The sequence below is a fragment of the Xiphias gladius genome, chromosome 18 (assembly GCF_016859285.1).
Source record: "Xiphias gladius isolate SHS-SW01 ecotype Sanya breed wild chromosome 18, ASM1685928v1, whole genome shotgun sequence".
Lineage (NCBI taxonomy): Eukaryota > Metazoa > Chordata > Actinopteri > Istiophoriformes > Xiphiidae > Xiphias > Xiphias gladius.
The window spans coordinates 10,459,167-10,478,939 of NC_053417.1; the positions used below are offsets into that span (position 1 = coordinate 10,459,167).

Consider the following 19,773-nt stretch of genomic DNA (forward strand, 5'->3'; position numbering starts at 1 on the left):
TGGCCTTTGTTTCGTTTTTCGTTAAAGCGGAATTACAACTAAAGTGATTTGCCTATTAATTGATTAGTCAATTGACAGAAAACTAATTGGCTATACTAATTGGAGATTCAATTTGAAGATTTTACGTTGGTCTCGGGAAAATATAATAGGCACTTTATACTAATAATCTGACACTTTATAAATGGCAAAAGGTTTAACTGATTAATTGAGAAAACAATTGCCAGATAAACTGATAATGAAATGAATTCTGTGAGCCTCAAGTGTCTTTAAAACTACAGCTACAGGTGATAAACTAAGACACTGAATACACTGCTATCACACAGTGACAAAGTGAAAAGATAAAGCTTCCACTACAATAAAAGAATTGAAAACCTTTAATGATTTTGCAAATAATATTCTCATCTGGATAAATAAAACATAGAAATGCAAACATGCTTGTCCATCCCTCCTTGTGTTATGTTTCTCTTTTTTTAAATGTAAAAAATGTACATCATGACTTTGAAAAACTAAAGGAACTAAGTCTTAAAACTCCAAAAAGCAGATGTTGTAGATTGACTATAATTTAATCTTTTATAAACCACCATCTCCTTCTGGATGCAGTTAATAAGGTGTGACGATAGTTTATTATCATAATTTTTTTTTAAACGTTATACAATTTGAAACAAAAACCCTTATGAGAAGGACTGAGACAGACAGAACAGGATCAAGGTGTTAGGTTAAACATCTGTCGTTCTAGCTGTGCGTTGTAATCTGTATTGTGACTTCCCATTGTTGCATGCTTCACACAACCTCAACAGAACCTCTTGGTGACGGCAGAAATACAGCATATAAAAAGAGACACTTTTAGGAAATTTACACCAAATGACAAGAACCGGGGGGGCAGCCTGAAACAAAGGGAGAGGTTCGGATTCTGCCAAGATCCGAGCTTCTTCACGCAGCGCATGCTCAGCTGTTCTCCTATTTTCAAGAGTAGTTAAGAGCAAAGAGCAAAGGGTTGTTATTTTTGTCAAAAAAAAAAAAAAAAAAAAAATACATCCAGCGAGTTTAACGCCACAAACACAGGTAAATATGTGAGTCATAAACAGATATTTGAGGATTAAGCTCCCAAGAAAATTCCCTTCATCCGGTGATGTTAACAACGCCACACAGCTCGTAACACTAGACTGACAACAGCTCCATTATCGCACCAGAGAGCTCATAATATTACACGTAAATATGAGCTATGTGGGCTGAAATAGCCCTGCCCAGTACAAGGACAATGGAGTGCTAGTAGTGTATTAAAATCGAGGGTAAAAATATTAGGTAATTTTGCCATGGTTGAAGGGATAGAGCTTCAATATAAAAGCCCCCGACTGGCTCCTTTTGATTGAGCACCTAGGGGTCTCTAGATATCGGTAGTGAACGGGATGGAGAAAGAGAGACTACAGCATTTTTGCTTTTTCGTAGTGTTACATAAAGTAGATGGTCAGCTCTCCTCAGACACACAAAAACACTCATACACAACATCCTATCAGTCCATTCACCCCCCCCTTGTTCATTCCCCTTCCCTCTCTGATGCAGGTATGATGTGGCGCATGCTGCGTTTACATGGCTTCCATCGCCCAGCGCTGCAGATCCTCCATGTCGTCCTCGTCCTCCTCTTTCTTGGCTTTACGTGAGAAAAGACAGAAATAAAAGATTTGAGACCTTCGTACAAATTGGTTATGTTATTGTTTAGCATGATCTCCGCTGGTTTCCAGACCTGATCCGGACCCAGGGATCTCCAGAGTGACAAACCCTCTACTTTACCAGCTGAGTTTATAGCCCTATATATTTAACGGAGAATGGGCTCAAACTTCTCACCTAACTCTCAACAGGATATTTCCCAAAATGCAAAACTGTTCTTCTCACTAACAAAAAAAGATGCTGCAGTCAGGCTCACAGAGTTATAGTACAGGTTCTTCAATAGTTTCTTACCAGGTCTGGAAGGTAATGAAGTAGAAGGCACGTTTGGGAGGGGGACATTCTCTGGTCCCCCGATCTCCAGCAGGTTTTTGTCCAGCTCCTCCTGTTCCAGCTCATCCAGCTCCGCCAGGAGCTCATCCTGAGGAAGACACAAACACAGCCATCAAACTGTAAATGAGGATGACCACAAACTAATTCATGCAACATCAAAAACATAAAGTTATTGATCCTAACAAAAACCACACAGATAAAATATATTTTCAAAATTAATGTGGAATGGTATAATCTTGTGTGTCTTTACACTTAGTGAGTAAAATATCTCACTGAGAGTTAAATTAAAAATACTTCAAGTTAAATGACTGACAAAATGAGAAAGAAGTAATTTATTCTTTCTGCCATATCATCCCAGGATGGCTGGATACCATCAACTGTGGTGACGTCAATCTATGAATAAGACCATTCAAAACTGAGGCTGATTCAACAGCCTCAATGCCAATTGAGTAAGGACTCAAGACTCAACATAGACGTCAACAAGCAGTGTTTAGCCTGGTAGGGCAGACTCAAGGATGGGGCTGAACTCTAGTCTACCAGGTTAACTCTGCGTAATGGCACCGTGTCTGAAAAGATCCATCGGTCACTATGCTGAACAGGACACGAGAAACATCCTGATCTCGGCTGTTGTCCAGTAAGGTTTCGGGGTCAGGTGTGTGAAAGGTTTGTAATGCTGGATTAGCCTGACGCAACAGTAACAGTAAATCTTCAGTAATCACTTCAGAATCACACACAGCATTCAGAAAACACCACATAGAATCCTCACAAATGTAAAAATCAAATATCTGAAAAAGTCTCACCAACCTCATCAAACTCCTCTCCAAAGCCGACGGGTTTAGAGATGGCGTCAGAGATTTCCTGGGCCAGCTCCTGCTGGTCTGTAATGTCCTGCATCAGGTCGTCCACCTTGTCAATGTCCCTGAAACAACAACAGGGAGAAGAACCAAATCTAAGTAAAACAGAATGCACTATAGTACCTTTCAACCAAGCCTCATATGCCTACACATGCTGATAAGTTGGCAGAGTGAAGCATAAGGAACGCTGCAATGCAAAAGTAGTCACCACGTGCAGCTACTGAAGTTGTCTATCTAATCTATAAATTAGATGTTAGCATTTTAGCAGGGAACTGTATATAAATGCCTGCTTAGTGTATATTCTTCATATTTTCTCATTCTAGCCCTATTACAGATTCAAATAACGTCTGATGCTGATGGGTTTGGATTTAGGGAGCTAATACTGTATCAAATCCTCTGTATTTTGCTATAAGCAAAACATCTTCCTCAATCTTTCTGTTGATTAGGAACAGACTGAAGCTTTTCTACTGTCCCTGTAGTCCCATGAAGGTAATTAAGTACCAATTGGCTACAAATATAATCTTTTTATAAACAGGCTTCATTTCAGTCCAATCGATTGTTCAGTCAAATTGTGAGGAACCTAAACAGGGACTGGGGGCTCACTCTTACATGTTTTCATGGGCAGACTTCATGGCCTTGGCAGCGAAGCCCATGTTCTTGAGCACTTCAGTGTTGGTGTTAGCATTCTCCAGAGCCTCCCTCTGGAACTCGATGGTCGACAGCGTGCCGTCAATCTGGGCGAGCTGCTTCTCGTACCGCTTCTTTCTTTTCAAAGCCTGCAGAGCCGCTGAGGAGAGAAAGACGGCGAGGATATGAGAGGAGAACGAGACAGGGCGACGGGATTGTCGCGCAAACAGACTGAAATGTAAAAATGTAATTCAGTGAGTGAGTGAAGTAAAACTCATGGGGATTGGTTTGTCCTTAAGCAGAACAGTAATGTCAAGGGAGCCTGATTAAGCGGTTAAACATCTGCAGTGTTAGTCAGCACCACATCTTATGCTCTGTGAAATTGCAGTGATCCACCGCTGACTGGAATCATAATTAAAATGCTTTCACGTTAATCTAACATGTTAATGACATTTCGAACAACAAGAACAGTTAGATACAGCTTGTGGCGGGAACTTGGAAGAGTAGATGGAAAGTTTGTAGGGTAGAAATTAATCAGCCACAGTAGTCACATGACCACTAACACAGACACCTGATAGGCTGAAGTGAAGCTGTCAGAGCGCGTCGTGCTGGGCCGACTCAATCTGTCAACCTTTATAGAGTTGGAGGAGGAAATAATTAGAGTTAAAGGCGACGTGTCCAAAGTATTCAAGCCAAGTACAGGAACAGCACTTTTTCATTTAATGCAATGTAACACCAGTCAACCTCGAGCAATTCTGTGGCAAGGTGATACGGATTTATATCTTGTCATTGTAATAACAATTATATTTTGTGTCCCAAACATTGCGGGCATTGTAGAAGTCGGATTTTGCATGATGCTTGCCTTTCTCATCTAAGCTTTCACCTGATTACTCCTGTTCTAAATGTACACGATGTGTGCTTTACTGCTGTTTTAATGGCTAGATAAACAAACGGCCAAGGGACAACAGTATAAAATTTGTATTTTGGCAAACGCTGGCACATCTGCAGTGGTGCTCACCAATGTGCATTGTCCTTGAGGTACATAAATAAATGAAAAGAATAAAGATTGTATCATGTTGTACCAGAATATGCCCGGATGGTTGTTGTAATATTTTAGTTTCCATATTGCCAGTTATTACTGGTGATAACAAAGTCAAGCCCATGGGTCGTTGTATAGGTCTTCTGACATTACTGGCTTGTATATTAATCTCGCAGGCAGCTGTAGGACGTGCTGGAAGTCTGCAGGTATCAGTACAGACTTCTGACCAAAGTTCAAACACGCCCACCTCTCTGTCAGTGATAGCGCGTCCTTCTAAGACGACTCCACCACTCAACCCCTTGTCCTGACACACTCCGTACATATGTTAATGGCCAGTGCGTCTGAAAAGCAGGACACCTGACCGAAGCCATGTCGCTTGTCACACCTTTGACCGACTACTCGTTTTTTAATGGCCACTGATCAATCACACGAAAAGGTGATCTCCAGAGACATGCTGGCAAAAGACAAGGCCGGCGTTACCTGAGTGAAGCGAAGTTAACGACAAATCAACGACCAGATGAGCAAATCTCGCACGCGGTCAATAAAACAGACACCTACCTGCGTTGTTTGCCAGGGCCGCGATAACGACGCTCGGTGAGGCGGCCAACAGTTACGACAGCTCGGCCAAACTTAGCCAACTTAGCTAACGTGCTAACATGTAGCTTCGGCTTGTTCACCAGGCAATTTGATGATGAACAGTGGAAACTATGAGAAAATCCCGCCCTGATATCTCACCTCGTTTGTTTTTCGTGCCGTTTTTCTTGGCGATTTGCAGCTCCTGCTCGATCTTTTTCTCCAGAAATTCCTGTTTCTTCGTTAGCATCTCCTCCGTCTCTCGGAGTTTCTGGATCGCCTCCTGCGGGCTCGGTCCCTTTCCTCCCTTTCCTCCTCCTCCAAATATCTTACCGAACAACGACATACCTGGGATGCTACAACACACTGTTTATTGAAAAATAAAATAAAATAAACAAATCTGCGAAATACAAGGGAAAGTGAGGCTTAACTTCCGTGCTACTGGACTACACTAACACTTCGCCCCCAGCCTGAGCCTGAGCCTGGAAGGATTGTTGATGTTTTTCTACTTCCTGGATAAGGCCCGACGACGTCATGTTGCCCAACGAGGGGTGGGCGTTGCTCGATGCCTCCCTGTCTCCACCTGCTGGACAACTGCGCCACTGAAAATTACTGCAGCGCTTTTAATGTGTTTTTATTAATTATGTTTGTTCTCTTATTATTATTATTTCTCTTATCTTTTTATTTTTGCTACTTATTTTAACATTCTTCCTGTTTTCATTGTACTGTTCCTTTTATTTTGGTCGTTTTCAGGATTATTTCATTCAATGAAGAATTTCAGGGATTAAACTGAATATTTTAAGTCTAATTTTCTTCTCCACTACAGTTCAGAGTGAAATACTGTACTTTTTACTCCAGTGCATTTATTTGACTGCCTTAGTTGTTCTACAAATTCAGATTTTTGCATACAAAACATATGAGAAGCTCATACAAGATGACACTACATAGAACTACAGCTGAAACAATAAGTCAATTGATCTATCAGTTAATTGACAGAAAAAAAATTGGCAACCATTTTAATAATCATTTAAAAGTTAATGCTGGTGACATTTTATGTTTTTCTTGTTGCCAACAAATGCCATAAAAAGAACAAACCCGACAATGAATGTATCCTATCAACAGTTATCGTATGTTGTCCAAAGAAGTATTAAAAACAAATCAGAGAGCCTCACAGTTGCACTGGGTATTATGTCCCACACAGTGCTATAAGCTTGGGCGCTATTGTTTAATTGAACTCAGTTTCACATACACCATCATGCTACTCACTACTGCACCAAAGTTGTGTCCAAAATTGTCCCCGGCAAATCCAGCATTTACTCCTATTTGAGTAACATTTGCGAAAAACTACAGTGCCGGGTAATGTTACAGGCAACTACTTAGTCTTTTTTTTTTTTTTTTTTTTAAATAAACTATATATCTTTGATCCAATTGTCAAGTTGTATATCTTCACAAGAAACCAGTGGGCTTGGTGCTGAGTGCCAAAGACAGGGTAGGAGAGTAGGAAAGTGTTGAGAACTACAGAAAACATTATTGGTTTTGGTCTTTTAGTGGTATTTGTTTTTAAAAAGTTGTTTTTTTTGTTTTTTTTAAATAACAGCCATCTCCTTTAAGTCATCTTTTCATGCAAAAATGCCAAACATTTCATGGGTCCAGTTTTTCAAATGTAAGGATTTGCTGCTTTTAATTATATAAACAATTGTAATTTATTATTAATAATTTTGAGGACTATTTTTGACAATTGCTTTGACAAAACAAGCATTGTGATGGTGCCACTTTGATGAGGATTTATAACTATTTTCAGAAATTTTAAATACAAAACAATCAAAAAATTGATCACAAGATGAATCTATAATGAAAATAGTCATTAGATGCAGTCCTATGCAAAACAGTTAAAACTTCACCTCAACCAACTACAACAGTAAAATCCTGCTTTTACATTGATGGGTCAAGAATAATAATCTAAAGATAAATTGCAGGAGTCAATTTTCTATATTGAATACTCTATGTACATTTCCTGATTATACTTACATGCTTTTATTGAACTAATATTTTTAATGCAGGACTTTCACTTGCAATGGAGTACTTTTACAGAGTGGTATTAGCACTTTTACCTATGTAGAGTATCTGAAAACTGGTGGCCACACCCCAACCACTGACGTCACGGCAGGTGTTTTCCATCACCTGTCAGAGGCAATAAATCCAGCACATAAAGGCATACATACCAAAAGGCTGGGTTACTATACAGGTTGATCTGTTTCTGAAACAGGTTACAAATGTGCACATCTGTCTCTACTGACATTATTTCCAAATTCAAACATGTAATGTGGAAAAACTTTGTTACCTTGCAGTATGCTCATATTCATGTATACTGGAATTATTTCTGTTTATTTCACTACCATCCACAGTGTGTGTTTAGATTCAAAGACTGTACACAGTTTCATGTATACATGAATGAATTTTTGGTCATAATTTTTGTCATTCCAGTTTTGTTTTCTAACCTCAAAACATATGGAGCTTTATAATTATGAACTATTTTGTATACATGTCTTAAAACATGCCTGGAAGGGATCTTCAGGGTTCTTAAGGGGTACTTCAGTGATTTAGAATAGCACGTATAGTCAGGTGACTTGCAACAAAGAGATAAATGGAGCAGAGGCCAAGATATCCTGTGTAAAATCATTAAAATGCCCCTTTAATCTAATAGGAGCAGTTTAACAGCTATTGTACTTTCCCCCTAAATAAGAGCATTGGCTTAGTGGTTGTGAACCCCAGATTCTTTTTTTTCTACAATCAAAATGTTTTTGCAGACACACTCTCACACACACACAATTTACAATGCTTTTTCACAGACTGCAATCTAAACTAAATTTAAAAAAGGAGTAAACTTTTCACAGAAACAGACAGTTGGGGGTTTATGTATTTTAATTCATTATGATGCTACATGATCCATTGTGGTTGTTTAATTATTTTCTTCCTTTACTACAGTATGTTAATAACTTTGCCAGTTATCTTTTAAGTCTTTTTATTTTTATGTACATACAAAAGAGTATCCAATTACTGTGTGATTACATTGTTTTAAGACTGTATCTCTGCATGTGTGGTCTGAAGCGTTGATACCTTTTTTTTTTCTTTAATGTAGTGTGTATCCCATTCCTAGTCACTCACACCCCCACATCTCTGCTCCCCGAGCTCCCTCAGGCAACGAAAAATACAGATATTTATTCCTTTTTTTTTTTAACAACTAAGTCTGCTGAGATGGTCACGTGATAACCAAGATAATACAGCTGTGTTGTCTCAGTTATCTCACGACCACCAGAGCCCAACAGGAAACAAAAGAAAAAGATGATTGAAAGGAAACAAAACACACACAAATTGATAAACCAGACTCAAGATGGTCCCTTTTGTAAAGACAGTCATTTTTTTTTTTTTTGCTAATATAACTTCAACACTCAAAAAAATAAAAATAAAATAAAATAATCATAATAGACCCGGGTCATTTCATGCAGACTGCAGAGTGGACACTTGAATATAGTGCATTTGAATATTATAAACAACAGAAGCATTGTGACTACATGATAATATAAGGTGGGGGGGGGGGGGCAAACAACTGCTGTAATACATTAGAGGACGCAAATACAACACTCCATGGGTAAAATGAAACAAGGCAGCCAAAACTATTGTTACATACTGTATGTTGTATATTGAAAATGTCTGATTTGGTTTTGCATGATAAGTTCACTGGGTTAAGGGGGGAAATTGGGTCTGATTTTTAATCTAGCACCACTCCTTCTCTCCTACAAGATGAGGAAGTAATTATCAAGACAGTGTTAACTGGGAAAATGTGATGCCTTGGACTAGATTACAGCTTTGTTTTTGACCTAGATCACTGTGCAGCATAAATTCTTTATCATAATCTTGATTTATGGAATTATAATTTTCCAAAAGGCCCAAAAATGGATTTATTGAACACCTACAGATTCCCTGGTCTGGTCAGCGACTGAAATCATTAAAGTTTTTAATCAAACACCCCCACGTTTCTGTTGTGTACAGGAAATCTGTTCAGATGTTGTTTTTTTTACATCACCCCTCTTCCTTAGTTCTAAAACAGCCTATGATTTCGCTGTTTGTGGTCTCCTAATAAAAACATCCACACACAGTCATATCAGCCCTCCTGCAGGAGGCAAAATCAACAAGACACGCACACATGCATGGCTTCTACTGGCTCACATTTTTACCACATACTGTTTAGAAGACAATACACAGAATTTGAATGTAGGAAAAAAAAAAAAGTCATTCACTGATCACTTATGTTCACTTCTCCTTGCAGATTATCAGTAATAAGTGGAAGAGATATTATCAGAAGAGGAGTGTTTTGTCTTTCTTATAGACAATGTGAGTGAGGAACTTGAAGACTTAGGAATCAATTAAGAATCAAAGACTTCAGACATTCAGCCAGCATGAAGCCACTTCCACACACTACAAACTGTTACCTGTGCCAGTTGGGGAGGATCATTTAGGAAGGAGGGATGGACGGAAAGAACAGATCAGAAGTGGTGATCATTTCACAAAAAAAAAAAAAAAAAAAGAAAAAAGAAAAAGGCAAGACCTGTTACAAAAATGCTTGCACTCATGGTTTAACTTGGGATCGCCTTCCTTCGCTTTCTTTTTGCACATTAAATTATCTTCCATCCAGACAAACCATAATGATATTGCCTTAAGTGTTAAAAAAAAACAAAAAAACAACAACAAAAAAAAAACAAATAAAGAGAAATCAACATAAACCCAGAAGACATCCCCGTTGCCATCACTGACACGTGTCCTCCCGAGCATGCCTGCCGCCCGCCCGTCCGTCCGTCCGTCACTGTGCTCTGTCCATCTGTGTCTCTACAGGGCCAGCTTGCCAATGATGACTCCAATGACAAAGAACAGCACGCAGAGCGCCAGGACACGGGTGCTTAGGCCTTCGTCCCTCACGGCCGAGGTCGCCATGGCGGAGGAGTGAGGAGCAGCCACTGACGTCACCTTTCTCTTCCGCAGCCCATCATCCTCCTGAGATGAAGAGAGAGGAGTCAGAGATACATTCAAAACAGCACACAATCACACGCACGCACACAGTCTTCTGATTACGACAGATATATTGGTATCAGTGTGACAAGAAATTACAGTACAGAAATGGCAAAAATAAGACTGAATTCACTTAGAAACTGTGTTATTATTATAGTATATATAAAGTGGCAGTGAAGTGAAAGCAGCAGCCTGGCGGATTTTCATACAAAATATAGCTGAGGAAACCACAGGACGCTTATTGCGCTTCTGAGCACTTTTGTAGGCAAACTACTGAAGATAAAGGCTTGGTGTTTTACAGTGCATACTGAATGACCTCGAGCCCCAAGTAATTGTTTTACAAAATCCTTGATTGATAAACAATGTTGAACATCACGTTTCTTTCTTATTCCGGTCTCTTTTTCAACAATTGGTCCTATTTTTGATCAAAAAGCACATGAATGCACAGGTCTGATATCTGTGCCTGAGAACACATTGACTGAAGCCAGTGGGGGGCATTCTGCCAGCACCACCTGGTCCTACTCCCTACACGCCTTCACTGTATCAGTGCCACCCGCTTGTTATGAAATAGACGACTTTGTCTCTACACGTCATCAGACTAGCAACTTTTTTTTTTCCTGCCAAATTTCTTTCAGTGCGTTAATGACTTTATTTATATTTTAAAACAGCTAATAGCTACTCTCCCTGCAAAGAGTTGGCAACACTGGTAGGTACAGGAGAGAGGAACCTTTGGACCAAAAATCTGCCAAATGCAAGAATAAAATTACCGCCTCCTGTTTGTATGCCTCCGCCAACCAGTCAAGTTGCAGTTTAAATCCATGTCTGTCCAGACTCATAATAATATATAGTGAAGACTTTAAATAAATTTAATAAAAAAGGTATTAAGTTTGTCATAATTAGTGTATGAATTCTTGAGTTATTTGCAAAAACATGTTTTGTGAGGTCACAGTCACCTTGACCTTTGACCACCAAAATCTAATCACTTCATCCTTAAGTCCAAGTGAACGTTTGTGCCAAATTCGAAGAAATTTCCTCAAGCGATCCTGAGATATTGCTTTTACTAGAATGGGACTGACGGACGGATGGATGGAAAACCTGAAAACACAATGCCTCCGGCTCTGGCTGTCGCTGGTGTGGAGGCAGAAAACGGTTATTTATTTTTAATTTAATCGTTCAGAAGCTGCTGGACTTGGCCCTGCAAGACAGAAAATTATCCATGGAACTGATGCTAAATGATATTATAGACATGTAAAATAGTGATTTTTGTTCTTTTTGACAGGTAACAAAGTGTCAGCTGATATTTGCAGCTTTTAACTTCTAAAGCCTCATTTGGAAAGACGTTACCATTCAAGCAATGGCTGAAGTGATTTTTACAGAAACCTGGGGCAATTGTTCAGTTTTCTGCTATTCTGCCTGACTCTCATACAATGAATAACTAGTTTGAGTACTCCCCCCTCCAAAAAAAAGTTAGTCTCATTTCAATAAAATAAGTTTTTATTTTTTTAAATCATTCATCCTGTCATTTTATTTCAGATGATGTGGAACTTCTTTTTTCAAACCATAGACCCTATATTAGAGAATGAAACTCTATAACTGTCTCTGCTTCTCTATGTACGATAGAGGAAGTGCTGGAGTAGAAAATACAAGCCTGAGAGAAAACACAGACAGATTTCTGACTCTTTCACTTGTTCTAGTTTGTCTCACCCTGATCTGTTTGTTTTCTTCCCGTAGCCTCTGCACCTCCATCTGCAGCCGCTTGCACTCCTCCATGATCTTCTTTACCTCTCCGTCATCAAGCGAGGCGCTGGCTGACTTGGGCAGCGCCGAGTGCTCGGTCTTAACAGAGGAGGTAGAGGAAGACACAGTTTTGTTGCTTTCACTCTCATGCTGTGGAGAGAGAGTGAGGGCGGTGGGGTGAGAGTAGAGGAAGAAGAAGGAAGGGGTTGCAGAGACGTGCAGAGACGTGGAGGGGAGTGAGATGAAAGTACAAACAAATAAATTGTAAATGAATAAATCAAACATGTAATGGGTGATACATAGTAATGTGTTGCTGATGGGTAGGTGACTAAGAAAATACTGAGCAATAGGGAAAAAAATAAACTCAACACGGAAACATGCAATGTGAATGTTTTCATCTGATTTTATTCCTTAAGATCATATCCAGTCGGCCTGAAATGGCTATAATTAGCTATTTAAATCTGTGAAATACAAGATGTAACATTTCTGGGTTTGTAGATCTGATGTGAGATGTGAGAAAATGTCACTTTTGTGTATCTACACCTGACAATTAATGACTGAGTGCATACAGTGGTGCAATAAATGGCCACTAATGGAAGAGTTAAGACTTACAGTTTTGTCATTTTCTAGAGGCAACTCAAATGTACATCTCAACTTTGAATCCATCAGCTCATCAGGCTTTGCCTCCTTCCACTGTGGACGACGAAAATCAAGAGGGAAAGAGAGACAGAAAGAAAATTAAGTGAACGCTCATACAGGGAATCTTTCTCATCGGATCAGTTTATTTTATCTTTCATTTTATTTATTTTTTTTCAAATCATCTTTTCAGCTGGAGGCACTGTAGGTTTCTGAAAGACACAGATGTCTACAGTTTGGTTCATCAAGAAAAACCAGGGTCAATAGGTCAGATGTGATGTTCTTTAAGAAATAAAAGACTCAGTAGTTACATATTAAATGACATATCTTTTGGTTAATACAAAACATAATCCTAAATCATATTTTATGCTGTGGTACTCACAACTCCCTCCATGTCAGTCATGTCGTATGGAGCCAGCATGGACTGCACCATGAATTTGTGTTTACTCTTTTCATTGGGGTCGTAGTCGAAAGGCTGTAACATAACTGTGGATAAAAACAATGACAGAATGGAGAGCAAGAACATTATGCAAAGACTAACTTCCTGTATTTCCCCATAACACTATTACGCAACCTGTAATTGAAAAGACGTCAGTCAGGTTTATGATTTGAGATTTACTCCTCGTGAACTGACTACTTGCCCTGAAATTTTCCTTTTTGTGCCTCACTGATCTTTTACTCAGTCACTGAAGATTACAACAATTCCGGCTGTAATGAACGTTTATTTGAATTTATTTGTTTGATTTACATGATAGAAATGAAGACAAAAGCAGCATGGGGCCCTTTTAATCCAAACATTGATATAACAGAGTTGGGAATAAATGACACCTGAAACTCTTTTAGATGTTATTGTCCCATGCTACCTCACTGAGTTGTGAAGGTTTCCATCTGAAATAACCAATGTGGACCAAATAAATGTTACATTAACATAAGACATTATTTTAGTTCCAATACAAAAATTACAAAGAACACACCAAAAATCATGTTACATGTCACACTTATATTAGTTACTGTAGAATAATGTAACTCCAATTTTCAATTCTTCAACTTATTTTAGATTTGTTTATTTATTAATCTAATATATTTAACAAATTTCCACTTTACCAGTTCTGTCATCATAGGTGTGATTATTTCTCTCATTTCATTATATTTCTCGAATTTAACAACCTAAATATACTTCCATTGTTTCCAACTCTTCTTTTATTCTTCAAATAGTTGGAACAAAACAGCTTTGTGAGAGTAATTTTTGTGTTTTTGTGCAGATTATTGTTAGACAGCACTTGCTAAGATGTTACAGATGTGCCTCCTGATGATTTCCCAACAATATTTGTCACCTCAAGTGGCCGACTGTTGTATGAGTACAATGACTGGTAAAACTGAGGCTAGAAGATTTATTTTGGTGCTGAAACACAATACCTGCTGGCTTATAGTGTCAGGATTTATTGTTTTATGACTTGAATTACAGAAATTTTGCAGTTGAGACTAGATATCAGGGTATTGTGATGATCATGATAGCTTGATGCAACTTTAACACCGTCATCTCCTTGTGTTATAGTCTGCATTACAGTAAAATGATACAATTTTCTGAACTTATTTAAGTGTTGCTGCTGGGTAAAATGATCAATAACTGCCTTCTGTTTGGCCATTAGTTCCACAATTATAGAGATTGTTTTCCCTCAGCTATCAAATACCAAGCCCCTAATTTAGATATACTGTCTGACAGCAACTATAGATCATTATTAAAGCACTGAGTGAAATATACAGATATCTGATTGTATCAGTATCACACAGGTGTCTGAAAGAGATGTGAAAACTACATAGTGTGATAAGTCTGGATGAACTTTGACCAGACTTATCCCCTGTGTGGCCAGAGGGTGCAAAAATTTTTACAAACCAGAAACATTGATGGAGGTTCCAGCGTCAATGATGCCACTGTTTGGGCGCACACAATATCTGCGAGGTGCGGTTGTCTTGACTTTGAAACACACATTTCTCTCTGTGGGGTTGGTGAGCTTCAGAGTGGCAGTGACGACATCTGTAAACGGGCCTGAGGAGGTCAAAGAGACAAACAGCACAGTGACTCGTGAACATATGTGTAAATTTACAGGCTTGTCTTGTAGCTTTTCATTTGTGTGCACGGCTTGGACTGAGTGGGCACTTAAAAGGTTTCACCAAGACTCGTTTGATGAATCGCTTACACATATTGTGTGTCTGCGGGTATGAATACAAGAGTGGTGTTTGTGAGGGACTCCACACGGTCTGCCATAAACATTGGACATTAAAGATTAAAACTGTGGCAAGAGCAGCAAAATGTGGAAGCATTTATTTTATTATTCATGCCCCGCCCTCAGCCAAAAACCGGATGCTGTAGAAAACTCACTAGAAGGGCATTTTTGTAACATGTGACAAATGCAGATGTTTTCTTGGTACCTGTGTAGCATTTAGATCATCCTCACACTGCCCCTCGTATGGCCCTCTGACCATGTCTAATGGCTCCAGACAGGAATATTCAACTTGTTTTGAGGAATAAACCTTGGCTACGGAAATTTGCATCAGTCAAACAACCTCACTGTGCTTTCTGCTCTAATCAGCTACCCTGTGTGGGTGTATGCGTCTTCTCCTGGCCTATCTTTGCTTTCAAAGCTCGGCAATAATCAATCAGTGAACAGCCCACTTCTGACTAATCCCATCACCTGAAGCCATCACTTGACCCATTTCTCCAGCAATATCACACCCAAAGGCAGTTATCTCAAAAAAAAAAAAAAAAAACAGCCATTATCCCTGGCATTACACCAGCTCAGACAGTATTTTCACTGTAATTCTGCCTGGATATAGAGAAGCTGGAAAGGAATTCAGGTTGCACAGTGAGAGTAAACTGTAAAGCTCCTGGTCGCGGCTTGCTAGCTTAAAATATTGTGAAATAAGCATGGTGATAAGGCTAAGCAATGACACCCTGATCGCAGAAAATGCTAGAAGAGTCACTTTTTGACAGCCGGGTGTGAGCGACAGCACCGAGCGCATGGCGTATAGCTGGAATTAGATCACATCGCGGTGTTGTTTCACCTGCTGTCAGGGGATAAAAGACAGAGGCAGGGAGCAAATGAGTGAATTAGAGAAATGGGACGAAGGGCCTGCCCTGACGCTGCAATGACAGCTAGCAGTCTGACTTGCTACCTAGGTTAGCTGAATGCTAGCTGGTTAGCATCGTCGCGCACAGTTTCCTTTCACCTGTTTCAACGCAGACTGCAGCTGGCTACGTCTGTCTAATTTGACAACAGCAGCAACAGCAAACAACGACACTTTGGCAAACGTTACGTGGTTAATGCACAAATCGATACGCTGGCTGTCATTAACGGCTCCTGGGTTAGCTACCTAGCCCCCGGCCCGGCCCTCTGCTCCAGCGTTACCTCTGAATTTCAGTTCGTGTTGTGGCTCTAGCACCAGGACTTGTTCTGGTCTGGCCATGTCCCAGAGCTTCTTCCTGTCGTGACGGCGAGGACAACAGTGTTTTACCGCAGGTGGCCCAGAGAGGTGAAGCAGCTGGCTCCCGAAGAAACAACCCAGCCGTCCACGGTTTTTTTTCTTTTTTTTTTTTTTTTTTTTCCTTCGGGAGGGAGGAGGATTACAAATGCACCACCGCTTGGACTGACTGACTGACTGCCACCGACAGCTGCTGGGGGCTAACGTGCTAGTGCTAACTGTGTTAGCAGCGGAGGGAGAGACGGGAAGGAGGGAGGAGGGAGGCGTCACGGGAGGGGCGGTGCCGAGGCGGGACGTCAGCTGGTCTTACCGAGTTACAAAAAAAGAAAAATGTTAAAAAAAAAAAGTATACTAATAAATGTAAACTATTACAAAGTAAACCCAACATAGACAAGTCTAAAACTGAGACTAGAGGGTACTTTAAAACTTTACATGGACAAAAGAAGAACCCTTTAAGTCTGTGGGCCGTAGCCAAGGGTGGATGCGGATTACCAAATGGGAAAAACGGGCGACTGTCCCGGGGCCCCATCCGCCCCAGGTTTCTTCCATGTTAAGAGGGTCTACATAATTTGATTAATGCAACATTGTTAGAAATGAACACCAGTAAAGTACAACATCAGCTATGGCGGGTCCTCCATTCCGTTGCCCTGCTCATGTAGAGGGGATGTGGCTTGAAGACCTGTATTTTTTTTAGTTTATATTGTTGTAAAGTTGTGATTTATCATATTGCTTTAATTTTTTTGTCTATCAAGTCCTTAACACAAGGAAAATCTTGAGCAAGGTAGTATTATTCCATCATTGGAGAACAACAATTATTTCCTTGAATAGTAGATTGACTGTTCAGTCTAAAAAAATGTCAGAAAATGGTGAAAAATGCCCATCATTGTTCCGTAAAGCCCAAGTTACACAATATGCGCCGTAGTTCTGACTGCCGATCAACACAAAGATGTTCCATTTACTATTATAAAAAACAGAGAAACTATCAAATATTCACATTTGAGAGGCTGGTAGCAGAGAACTTTCGGCCTTTGTCCTTAAAAACTGACCGAAATGATGAATCAGTTATCAAATTGGTTGCCAATCAATTTTCTGTAAATCAACTAATCCATTATTTAATCTCTAGACTACTGGTTGGTTTTAGGCTGAAAATTGAAACTGCCGTGCATAGTGGAGTTGAGGAGGGGCACAACGACAAATTTTAGAAACACAGAGGTCATGGATCCCCTTGCTGCACCTCCAAACACCCTCACAGGATTATGACCAGAAACCAAAAAGAAGGTCACTGAACTTATTTTTTTAATTACTCTGATTAAAAAAAAATGATGAAAAAAAATGACTGAAGTTTCAGTTGACTGTTCAGTTAAGCAGTACTTTACAGTATTCTAAATGCTGTTTCAAAGCCTTCTCCTTACTGCCAGTAATACAATTCTTTGGGAGAAATACTAAAGCCTTCGTTTTTTCATTTCGCTGGCCTTAATGTAGTCACATTTAAACATACTGAGTTTAAAAATACTGGAATTGGCCTACAAAATACCCACCATGTGTACATTTTTAACGGTAGTCCTGCCAGGTTGCTAAAAAATTCCCGTAAAATTACCGAGGACATCAATGTGACCTCAATCTCTTCAACAGCAGCTATGGCCACACTACGGACATCTACAGTGCCTTGAAAACCCATTTTTAGTTCCTAGTTCGTACAGTAGGTCTATAAGTGTTCACATTATCGTAGCTGAAAAAATATGTGAAAAATCAGATTTACCCAATTTGACTTTAAAACATTCCCCATGGGTCAACTACAAACACACTGTAGCTACTTATTAGGGTTTGACACACCAGTGGTTTTGGCACATCCTGAAATGACTCCCAGGTTGACACTCTTCAGAGCAGGCATCAGTTGTTGTTGGCTTCAGACTTCAGTTGAGGGATTCATTAAGTTTAATTTTTTTTTTCTTATTAATTTGAATACAAATCTGTGAGCGGTCAAACATTCTCCCTGCCTAAAGAAGTTACACGCGGTCTAATAATCACAAGGCCATACATGAATCATGAAAGAGCTGAGTCAGGAGTCTCCAGATCTGCATTTGTGAATCAGTTTCCACTGCTGGGATTTAGTTTCTTTAGACTCCTACACAGAAGTCATAATTTATTTCCTAAATTCAATTGTACTACCTTTTTTTTTTCCTTTTTCTGACCAACATGGCTGTTACATGTAATTTCCAGCCACAGCATTTCTCAATGACATATGGAGAATTTCCTGGTACTATCTCATATGACTTTGAAATTTTTGTGTAATTTAAATCATAGTTACTGCATGTCGTCACTGCTGGGTATACCCATCATGCTGTCCATCCAAATGTGGTCTACTGCATGTTACATCAGCAGTAAACAACAGGTCAAAATCTGCATTTATTTACATTATAAACAAAGATTGATGTCAGGTACGACTTGTTACCCTGCTGTGCTTTTCCACTGTTTCCAGGTCACAGTTCACCTTCGCACTCTGAACTTCCCTCCACAGATGTCTTCATTTTTATACCAGGAAAAAAAATAAATATTGCTGCCTTCCCTTGCTCCCTGTGATGCCATAATACGCCACTTCTCATAGAGAATTTATAGCAGGTATGGTCTGCGTTGCTGCTTTTGGTGCATCTTTGCCTTAAGGCCTATTCCTGCATACTTAAAGCATCAATTCTCACCAAAATCAAAATGCAGTCACTTTCTACTCACCTCCACATTAGCTGAAACTTAGCTGAAGTTGGTAGGAACACCACAGCCAGAGTAAATTAGCTCCTGTAAATCAATCTCCACTGCCTCCCATTCTATTTTTTGCATAGCCATTAGGTCACCGCTCAAAAGCATCAAACGGGACATTTTAAAAAGGTCCATGTTGGATTGTTGGACACACGGTAGCTGAAAAAAACTCGGGCTGTCTGGAGAAAATCTGAGACCAGATACTAGATTGTGTTAGAGCTATAAAAAGATTGGCCAAAACTTACTGTGTGAGTTGGGTGATCCAGAGATAACCCTTCTAAAGGCTTTGAGTAAGTCATTGATGAATTTCTATTTTGGTTGGGACAGCTCCTTTAAATCATTTTCCTTTACTTTTCCCTGTAAGTAGCTTCAAGATTGGGAATATCATGCTATTCCACATTGACAGTATCACATTTAGATCCTTCCAACCGTTCATTGAAGATATATGTTTGCAGAAAAATGTTTTTTTTTTTATGGCTGCACCGTTCACTCAAATGTAAGTACTCTAGATGTCCTGTGCTGCATTGTATATACATTTCCCCCAAATGCAACCCCACATCTTTGACATCTTTGGTAACTGGGGAATCTCTACTAGAAATTTAAACATTTATCAGGAGTTGTATATTGTAGAATAAGGCTGGATATTCAGAACTTGTCCACTCAGTACATTTTACCTTCAGGGACTCGCTGATGAGCTAACTACAGGATAAAGTCACATCAGTTACAGTTTTATGGGGGGGTGAGGCTAGTTCCTTACTTAATTTTCACCCTGAATTTCCACATTGTTGAACATCAAAACCAGAAGCCCTCCTGTCAGAAACAGACTTTACAGGCTTCATGGTCGTCCCAATAAATACAGACTGTTTTTGAAGAGGAAATGACTGGTAAATGGACAGGAAACTCCACTTCCTCTAGCATGGATTTGCAACAACCCTTTCGGCCGATGAAAATTTAAGGATAAGAATGCAAAAATGCAGTTTATGTAAGAAAGTAGAGAGTAGTGTTGCCTGTGTCTCA

The 19,773-nt window shown here is 39.6% G+C and overlaps 2 protein-coding genes across 4 annotated transcripts; both read right to left on the bottom strand.

Annotated features, from left to right (window-relative positions):
• Positions 1–566: 566 nt before the first annotated feature.
• LOC120804433 (charged multivesicular body protein 4b) lies at positions 567–7,222 on the bottom strand. Of its 2 annotated transcripts, none has more exons than XM_040153885.1 (6): positions 7,117–7,222; positions 5,251–5,454; positions 3,459–3,636; positions 2,800–2,914; positions 1,957–2,083; positions 567–1,648 (listed from the first exon to the last, which is right to left on the bottom strand). In XM_040153885.1, the coding sequence occupies exons 2-6, from the start codon at positions 5,432–5,434 to the stop codon at positions 1,584–1,586; spliced, it is 669 nt and encodes a 222-aa protein (XP_040009819.1). In that variant the 5' UTR covers positions 5,435–5,454; positions 7,117–7,222; the 3' UTR covers positions 567–1,583. The 2 variants fall into 2 exon arrangements, with proteins under 2 accessions (XP_040009819.1, XP_040009820.1); XM_040153886.1 differs by having other exon boundaries at positions 7,200–7,218.
• A 770-nt stretch (positions 7,223–7,992) lies between these two features.
• Positions 7,993–16,265, bottom strand: LOC120804119 (vesicle-associated membrane protein-associated protein B/C-like). Of its 2 annotated transcripts, none has more exons than XM_040153338.1 (6): positions 15,933–16,265; positions 14,420–14,572; positions 12,908–13,011; positions 12,502–12,582; positions 11,857–11,988; positions 7,993–10,137 (listed from the first exon to the last, which is right to left on the bottom strand). In XM_040153338.1, the coding sequence occupies exons 1-6, from the start codon at positions 15,988–15,990 to the stop codon at positions 9,973–9,975; spliced, it is 693 nt and encodes a 230-aa protein (XP_040009272.1). In that variant the 5' UTR covers positions 15,991–16,265; the 3' UTR covers positions 7,993–9,972. The 2 variants fall into 2 exon arrangements, with proteins under 2 accessions (XP_040009272.1, XP_040009271.1); XM_040153337.1 differs by having other exon boundaries at positions 11,857–12,039; positions 15,933–16,264.
• Positions 16,266–19,773: the final 3,508 nt, after the last annotated feature.

What these genes read in the sequence shown, in the direction of transcription:
- LOC120804433 (XM_040153885.1), bottom strand. Translation starts at nt 5,434, where the DNA reads ATGTCGTTGTTCGGTAAGATATTTGGAGGAGGAGGAAAGGGAGGAAAG. An exon ending in AAGTCTGCCCATGAAAACAT is followed by an intron (nt 2,915 to 3,458) that starts GTAAGAGTGAGC and finishes TTGTTGTTTCAG; the next exon opens with GGACATTGACAAGGTGGACG. An exon ending in TTCATTACCTTCCAGACCTG is followed by an intron (nt 1,649 to 1,956) that starts GTAAGAAACTAT and finishes TCTCACGTAAAG; the next exon opens with CCAAGAAAGAGGAGGACGAG.
- LOC120804119 (XM_040153337.1), bottom strand. Translation starts at nt 15,990, where the DNA reads ATGGCCAGACCAGAACAAGTCCTGGTGCTAGAGCCACAACACGAACTG. An exon ending in AACCTCCATCAATGTTTCTG is followed by an intron (nt 13,012 to 14,419) that starts GTTTGTAAAAAT and finishes TTTTATCCACAG; the next exon opens with TTATGTTACAGCCTTTCGAC. An exon ending in TGACTGACATGGAGGGAGTT is followed by an intron (nt 12,583 to 12,907) that starts GTGAGTACCACA and finishes CGTCGTCCACAG; the next exon opens with TGGAAGGAGGCAAAGCCTGA.